This window comes from Hipposideros armiger, unplaced genomic scaffold (assembly GCF_001890085.2).
Source record: "Hipposideros armiger isolate ML-2016 unplaced genomic scaffold, ASM189008v1 scaffold_452, whole genome shotgun sequence".
NCBI lineage: Eukaryota > Metazoa > Chordata > Mammalia > Chiroptera > Hipposideridae > Hipposideros > Hipposideros armiger.
Genome location: NW_017731802.1, coordinates 164,803 through 173,713, shown reverse-complemented (window position 1 = coordinate 173,713; position 8,911 = coordinate 164,803). Strand labels below are relative to the sequence as shown.

Below are 8,911 nucleotides of genomic sequence, written 5' to 3'. Positions count from 1 at the left end.
AGAGTAATCTTGGTTGTACGTTCCTGCTTTTTCATCACTGAGTATTTTGTGCCAGTTCCTTCTGGCCTGCAAAGTTTCTGTTTAGAAATCAGCTGATAGTCTTGTGGGAGCTTCCTTGTAGGTAACTAACTGCTTTTTTTCTTGCTGCTTTGATGATTCTCTCTTTGTCTTTAAATTTTAACATTTTAATTATGATGTGTGTTGGTGTGGGCCTCTTTGGGTTCATCTTATTTGGGACTGTGTGCTTCTGTTTCCTTTGCCAGGTTAGGGAAGTTTTCTATCATTATTTCTTCAAATTGTTTTTCAATTCCTTATTCTTTCTCTTCCCCTTCTGGAGAAGGCAACCCTATGATACGAATGTTGGTATGCTTGATATTGTCCCAGAGGCACCTTAAACTATCCTTACTTTTTTTTTTTTATTCTTTTTTCTTGCTGCTGTTCTAATTGTGTGTTTTCTACTACTGTGTTTTCCAAATTGTTGATATGAACCTCTGCTTCATGTAATCCAGGGTTGATTCTCTCTAATATAGCCTTTATTTCAGTTATTGTATTCTTCATTTCTGACTCGTTCTGTTTTATGTTTTCTCTTTCCATTTTTGTTTCCTGTCTCTTTGTTGAAGTTCTCCAGGAGATCATTGAATATCCTTATAAGCAGTGTTTTGAACTCTGCATCTGGTAGATTGCTTGTCTCCATTTTGTTTAGTACTTTTTCTGGAGCTTTGTTCTATTTTTTCATTTGAGATGTGTTTCTTTGTTTCCCAAATTTGGCTGCCTTCCTGTTTTTGTTTTTATGTATCAGTTAGATCTACAATGTCTCTTGGTCTTAGTAAAGTGGCTTTATGTAGTAGGTGTCCTGTGGGGCCCAGTGGTGCTCTCTGGTCACCTGAGCCAGGTGCTGCAAATATGTCCCTTGTGTGTGTTGCATGTGCTCTCCTATTGTACTTGAGCTTTGATTGCTCTTTTTACATCCGTGGGAGGAATTGATCCTCAGGCTGATTGGTTGTGAGGACGTGCTCTGACTACAGTGGAGGAAGTGCCATGGCAGGGGCCGATCCTATGCAGCAGGATTCACTTTAGTGGGGCTCTGGTGCCTGCCCAGTGTTCCCTTTGACTGTGTTATTAGTAGAGGAGGTTGGGTGTTAATCTGAAGCTGGCCACTGGGTGTGTTGTTTCTCAAGCCCTTTGGGAAGGGTGTGTTGCAAGCCAAGGTCACCTGCTGCCTGTGCCCTGTCCAAGGCCACTTGGTATGATGTCTGTACAGAGTGATCTGTAAAGGGTTGCCACTCGTTCTGGGCTTGGAGGTGGCTGGGAGAGGCTAAGCTGCAAACTGAGGCCGGCTGCTGCTAGTGCCAGGCTTGGGGCTGCTTAGCAGGAGAGGCAGGGTTCATGGAGGCTAGATGAGGCTTGTTTGGAGTTTGTGAACCTTTGAGACATTTTAGGAAATTCCACAGTATAATCCAAGACAGGCCATTTTTATGGAAAAACCACTGGGAGCGGCTTGGGTGGGCCAAAATTTGGGTGGGGCAGGGCCTCAGGGAATCATCAGGGTGAATGAATGCCACTAGCAGGTTGATGGAGACTCAGATGTGGCTTCCTCCTGCGTCCGCCCACTCGGTGGGGGGAGGGCTCAACAAAGGAACAATGGCTTCTGCAAGCACTTCTGTCTAGGAGAAAACAGCCCCTCCAGCCTTTATCCTGAAGCCAGACAATTAATTTCCTCCCCTTCTGTGCCTGGTGCCTTTCAAGCTGCTGCTTCAGCATTGGAGCTCAGAGCTAGAGAGTCCATTAGTGAGTAAGTCCCTTTAAGAGAGGCAGGCCCTTTAAGAGAAGCACCTGGGACTCCAGCTGCCTTCCCGTCTCACTCAGCCACAATCTCCACTGGTTTTCACAGCCCGCAGTTGTGGGGACTTCTCTTTCTGCCTTGGAATCCTGGGCTAGGGAGCCTGGTGTGGGGCTGTGACCTCTCACCCAGGGGAGACCTCAGCAGCTGAGATACCCCTCCCTATTTTTAACCACTGCATGTGGGTTTAGGGCCAGCTCCATCAGCATCTTCACTCCTCCCAGCAGTCTTGATGTGGATTCTTCTGTATGTCCTCAGTTTTAGGGCTTTTGTTCAGCTAGACTTCAGGTGATTCTCAATGATGGTTGTTAACATTGTCCACAAAGGAAAGTGTGTTCATATTTTCCTATAGAAAAGACTCTTTGATAATCTTTCTAAAGAGTGGTTTCATATGCTGTGACTTTTCCCCAAGTGGTAGTTTCTTATACATAAAAAAGTATTTAAGATCATTCTTTAAAGTGATTCTATGTTTGTGTGAGGATTTGGAATTCTAACATGTTGCCCACAAAATTAACTTACTTTTTAAAGTAAAGATTCCTCTTTACTGTTAGTATTCAGCTTGTTTGAAAGTCATAGCTATAAAGTTCTTTTTGGTTTCTGTATAATTGAACTCTTTTACCTCCTTTCCAGTCATATATCTACCTTAACTTATATCACATCAAGTTGATATATTAGAATTGATTTTAAAATACATAAGTTTAGGGTGATAAACTATAATATACTGTTATAATGGCAATTATAAAACCTCAAAGTAATATCTAACACTTCCTGAGTATACCAGGCACTCCTGTAAGTATTTTACATGTATGATTTCATTTATGCTCATATGAGTACAAATTAAATAATTTGGACAAGGACAGCCTTAGGAAGTAAAGGATCTAAGACTCAAACCCAGGTCTTTTTTGATGCCAGAGCTCAAGCTTGTAATCCTTCCTTTATATTTCCTGTTCTCATAGAACTCAGAAAAGTAAACATGTGTTTCTTCAATATTAATAAAAAAGGCACTTCATTGCTGACTCCAGAAAATGTTTTCAAAGCATATTTGTTCCAATATACCCAAATAAATGAAAACTGTATAAAATAGCTATGCAAGGCTGGAAAGCTTATAAGCCTACCATAGTGTGTATATAATGAGGCATAGAGTTTTCCATATTATCTCCTAACTTTGTAAGTTCTAGGATTTAATGCTTTTTCTGCCTCCCTGCATTTTTCATTAGTTTCTTTATAAAACTTTGTCATACTTATAAATTATATTTTACTTTTCATGTTATATTCCAAGAACCAAATCCTTGTGAATTTATTTTCAGATTTCCACATTATTCCAAGAAAGCAGAGCATACTGTTGGCAGTACACATCTGAGAACTTACATTTTAGATTAGCCTGTGAATTTCTCAAGTTGACATTACTTTACCTTATCCATAGGGCGTTCTCTGACCCTTGCATGGACAAACCATCAGAGGGCAATGATGTCAACTTTAATATTCGTGTGCTAGATTTTAGGTAAAGAAAAATGCCAGTTCTCTACTATGTTCTTTTAATCAAAGCCACACATGCTCTCTGGATTTTCCATTTCATCATTTACTCATCCATACCTATGTTCAATTATTGCCTTGAAAATTTTACTTTTGGAAATTGTGAATGAAAGCCAAGCAGTGTGCAATCTAACATGGATTCTCTAATTTCATCCTAAGAATATATGATGTAGGTGATATTGTTATAACACCTAAGGATATTACTCAACCAATAAGTGGCCACAGCTAATCAGTTTGACTCCATAGCATGTACACTCAACCCTATGAGTACATGTCGCATTTACTCAGGAAGCAAAACCATGGAGTAAAAACTTTAAATTATGGTTTATTTAATCATTCATTCACCAAATATTTAAGGACACTCATGTTCTAAATACTGTACTAGAATTGTTATTTAAGAAAAAACCTGTATGTTGAATATTTAAAACTTAGCATCAAGCCCAGGAAGCAAAATAATAATACTAAAGATGAAAAAATAAGGAATAAAATGTAAATGCGAACTTTGAAGCACTAAATTTCAAATATCAAAAGTTCAATTTGACGTATTATAATTGACTCCCTGGGTACAAAAAAGTATTTTCTCTAGAGCCTCCAAAATTAAGTTCTATAGTCTTTTCTTTCTTTTCAGTTATATGATTCCTGAGCTCTCTTTACTACTGAATGACACCTTAAGTGAAAAACTGGGATCAGTAATCAAATCTGACTCCCTGCCTGGTTCTGTGTTTAGCCATATGCTAATTTTTAGGTAATTCTTGAAGTACCAAATTTCAAAGTATTTATAACTCTTTTGTATGAATGATAGAAAACTATGGCTTTCTCACTGTCTCCTTCCTATTTTCACCATCAATATTTTAGCTTACCTGTAATAGTTATATTGGTTAATTTAAAATTTTTAAATAATACTTAAATTTCTACTACTTAATTCATTATTATGTCATTATTATGACTAATTCTAATGACAATATGATTATTATTTCTTTTGTCTCATATATATTATATATACACAATCTTTTCTTAAATGAAATTTTCAGAATCATGTTTCTCCATGGTGTAAAAACATTTTTAAGGATCAGTACACTTTCTGTTTTTTTACCTCAATCATTTCCTAGTTGCTTAATATTCTTATCTTTTATAACTGAGAATTTTCTTGATTCTTTATTTCATTTGACTTCTATTTTCTCCTCTAAAACTATTATTAGATGAATTTTAGACTTCCTAGGTTAATTATCCAGGTATTCCAGATTTTCTTTTCATTGTATTTTTCATTGAGATATATAATTTTCTACATATTGTGGTAAACTTCCTCAAGATTATATTTTACCATGCTTTAGAATTTCTTGATTACAATAACTTGATTTTCTGAGAACTCCTATTTTCTAACTATTCTTCCACATTTCAGACTTAAATGGACACAATAGCTCTTCAAGTATTTCTGAGTGAATTATAGGATTAGAAAGTTTAATATTCTCTTACATTTCCTGAATTATTGGAATTAGTAACTCTAGTTGTTCATCATCATTATTTTTTCTTTTGTATCGTTGGTTTACCTTGAAAGGTCTTGGAAATTTTTGTCCAATAGACACCTGCAAGCCTGGCATGCAACCGTTAAGTTTGTGACTGTCAGATTTCACTTTCATGTATGTGTATGGGGAGCATGGCATCTGTTTGCTTCCAAACATACACACATATACTAAATAATGATAAAAGTATTACTAGGACATTCTAATACCAATTTCAGAAACTCTAATCCACCCTGGGGGTTCATGAGGTTATTTACTTATTTATTAAATTTTTTAGTTTTAGAAGTTATGGAATTCTAACCCTAAGCCAACACCAATCTGTCAGCATCTCTCCTTGTCTGCATGTATGGCAGATGAGCAGTACTTCAAACAGGGCAGCTGTTCTGGAGATGGACTAATGCCATGCTTTCCATCCTGTTTGTCATTCCCAGTGTTCCTACCTTCGAGTGCATGTCTCTGAAGCTTTGATGGAAGAACAGCTCTCACACTCATGTGCCTATTTCTGAGCCTCTTCTGAAATGTGGCTTCCTTTGGACTACTTTATCTGTTGGTCTATTTCCATCTGTTCTTTGTCTTTAAAGAGCTCATCACAAATTCTAATGAGCAGCTCAACATCATGAAGACCCACCTCATTATCTGTTTTTGACACTAATGTGCATTTTTCAATTTTTGAAATCCTAATGCTTAAGTAGGATTATGTGAAAAAGGGGCGAAAACCTATGCTTATGTTGGCATTTTCACGAGCAACTTTTTAAATAGGAAATTTAATAATAATAGTATTATTCAGTGTCACATAATATTAGTAACATGACCTAATATTTTTTCAGTACATTACATATTACTAATTTTTAATAGCATTAATGATATTAGTATATGATATATAATTATAATATTATATAAATACATACATATATAAATATAATTTGTACATACATCTTTTATTTACTATTTAATAGTATTTATTTGATATCAGTATGTCTTGTGTACTTAAATTATATTTTGTATATTAACTATGGTATTAATATATGTAATATAGTATTTAATATACAGCCAGATACATATGCATATGTAATAAGTGTAATTGAATTAAATTTTTAAAATGTTAAGTTCAGCTATATTCTTAGTGACTTGTTGAAATAACAAGAAATGATATATTCTCAAAACTTTATCATTTAAATTAAAAGACAATCCTATTTAATTTTGTTGTTTCTTTTTATATCACTTAAATTGATTTATTTTTATTTTTTTCAATGCTTCCTATTTTTAAGGGTAGCAGGATCTTTACTTGAGAAGTTACAAGATGGGTAATATAGTTGCACTTCAGATAATAAGGTTTGGAATGTGCATACTGGTTTTTTATTGGTTTCCAGGTCACAAATCTGTTACTCAAAATATTTTATTGATACAGTGTCAGCTCTTTGACTATTTTTCTCAGTACATATAAAGTCTATTTCCATTCACATTCATCATTCATTAAAGTATAGTTTCTTTCAATTTATGAATTTGTGGTGTTTTGGGGGTGATAGGAGGACACTGGAAAATTGTCAATTTAAGCTGTTACTGTAATAGAAGTTCTCCATGATTTTGAGCACCAGAAATTAGTCTACTTTTTAAAAATGAAACCAATTGCAGTTTTTCTCCATTTTTGTGCTTCAGTGTTTAATCTTGTCTGTCATGCAGAGTTGATATCTTCTGACAAACACATTGTCTTCCCGTTTATGGCAGTTCTTAGTAGTATATAGAATGTGTTTTATTCCATACAACCTTGAAATTGTCAACAAACTTGTATTTTAATCACTTTTCTGATGAGCATTTTAACTATGGTATTTAAGTATTAAGTGACAAGGAAATTAATACCAATTTGTCTCATTTTTGTATATAATATTAGTGTTCCACCAAAACTGAGGAATCTAGTAAAGTATCCCCAAGTGTCAATCTCAAAAGTCAGTCATTAACATTTAATAATACATTGCCTCTGCTTTTTGATACATCTAAGCCTGTAAAGTCATGAATTTATTTGTGTTTAGGGCATTACTCCTTATCTTCAGGCTGCACATTTTGTTTCTAATATGGATATTATGACTTGTGTGATGCATTTATCTTTTTAAAAATATCACAAAATGTGATTATGTGCTTTATTTGCATCTACTGAATTTTTAATATTTTGTGGTTTGGATTCTATATTCCTCTTTAGAAATAAAATGTATTTAAATATAAGTCCAAATTTTAAAATATCCTCATTTTTCTGTGTTTAATATTTAAAATACTTTTCATACAATATTTAATTTTTATGGCTTTGATTAATATTTATTTCAAAATTTAGGGTTAAAATTATAATAATTTTCATTAGAAAGAACTTAAGATCAGATTAAAACAATTTTTAATCACATTACTGTATTTACTGTTTAGATCATAAAACCACTGATTATAATAAGTTGTAAAGTCGTATCTTCAATAATTTTTTTTTCTGGTAACATTTTTGATTAGGTCCAGGTTTTTGTTATTTTGTTGTTGCCTGTTTTAACAGAAACTTTGTAGCCAATTGTGATATATCCTCTTCAGGAATCAACACTTAGCAATGACGATAACAACAATAAGTATTACCTATTGGCAGCTGAATACTTAATAAGTTTCAAATATTTTGCTTGGTGCTTTGTGTGCATCATCTCATTTAATCATCAAACAGGTTTATGTATTGTTACTGTGACTTTTGTACATCAGAAGATACAGGGCAGAAGAGCTGTCATATTTCCTGTTCAAGATGACACAACTCTACGGGCAGAGCTGGAATTTCTGACCACGCCTGTCTGACTTCTAAGTGATTGCTTTAAAGTTACATGGTATCCCGGCAACACTTGATTATTTTTTATATTATAAAAAAATTATTTTTATTATTTAAGTAGAATCTGGTATCATAAAAAAGTTAATTTGATATGTGTCTCAAATAATCCTGATAATAAGAATAGCTATTATTACTGGGCAAGATGGAACACAAATCATCTTACTGAAGTTCTGAAATGTACTTATCACAAGCCACCACGAAAGTTAAGTGCTAATATAATTCCAGCTATGAAGATAGCGACATTGGTAGAATGAGATGAATTTTGAACATCGGTTATTCTGAAACCTGAGTTTCAAACTCCTGCATATTCTCTCTCCCAAATATAATGCCTTCAGCTTATCCACTACTACAAACCCCATCATGTCTTTTTCATTCATTCATGGCTTCTCAGAGTTTCTTTTGCATTATCAAAATGTCATCTTTGCTATTTGTTCTCATGATTACTAAAATAAATAAATTGCATAATATTAATACATAATTATATAATTATAATTATAATACATAATTAATACATAATACATTGCATAATATAATACAATAGCAAACAGATACTTATGGCATTGCAAATGTTTCATGTAAAACATCATAGAAATATACAGTTAATTTTGTTTTAGAATTAGATTAGATTCATGGTTAACAATATTTTAGTGGGTCATCTTTCTGAAGGTATGAAACATACTTCATTTTTGAGGAGTGTTTTTTTCTACATGATCTTTGGATTACAAAATGATATTATGTGTTACAAAGTACATTATAATCTAAAAACACATTTGGATTGAATACCTCTTTGATTTTTGGAAACCAAGGCTATTTTTACTGTGTATCAGTCTTTTAGAGTTTGCCTTGAGGGGACAAATTGATCTTTGGTGTGCTGTCTTCTTTCTCATTTATTATTTCCCTCAGATATCCCTTGGACTACATCCTGGGTCCACTCTGATTCCAATGAACAGCATTTCTCTGCCACAAGGAGAAGATGATTACGGGTATCAGTGTTTGGAGGGCAAAGATTGTACCAGCTTCTTCTGCTGCTTTGAAGACTGCAAAACAGGATCATGGAGGGAAGGAAGGATACACATACGCATTGCCAAAATTGATTCCTATTCTCGAATATTTTTCCCAACAGCTTTTGCCCTGTTCAATCTGGTTTACTGGGTTGGCTATCTTTACTTATAAGTT

At 34.0% G+C, this 8,911-nt stretch overlaps 1 protein-coding gene across 1 annotated transcript in view; it reads left to right on the top strand.

Moving 5' to 3' along the window:
- The window catches only part of GABRG1 (gamma-aminobutyric acid type A receptor subunit gamma1), a 69,771-nt gene extending 60,863 nt beyond the window's left edge, over positions 1-8,908 (top strand). The window contains exon 7 of the mRNA XM_019665759.1: positions 8,639-8,908. Coding sequence (XP_019521304.1) covers positions 8,639-8,908 — 270 coding nt within the window. The remainder of the gene's footprint in view (positions 1-8,638) is intronic.
- The last annotated feature ends 3 nt before the right edge of the window (positions 8,909-8,911 follow it).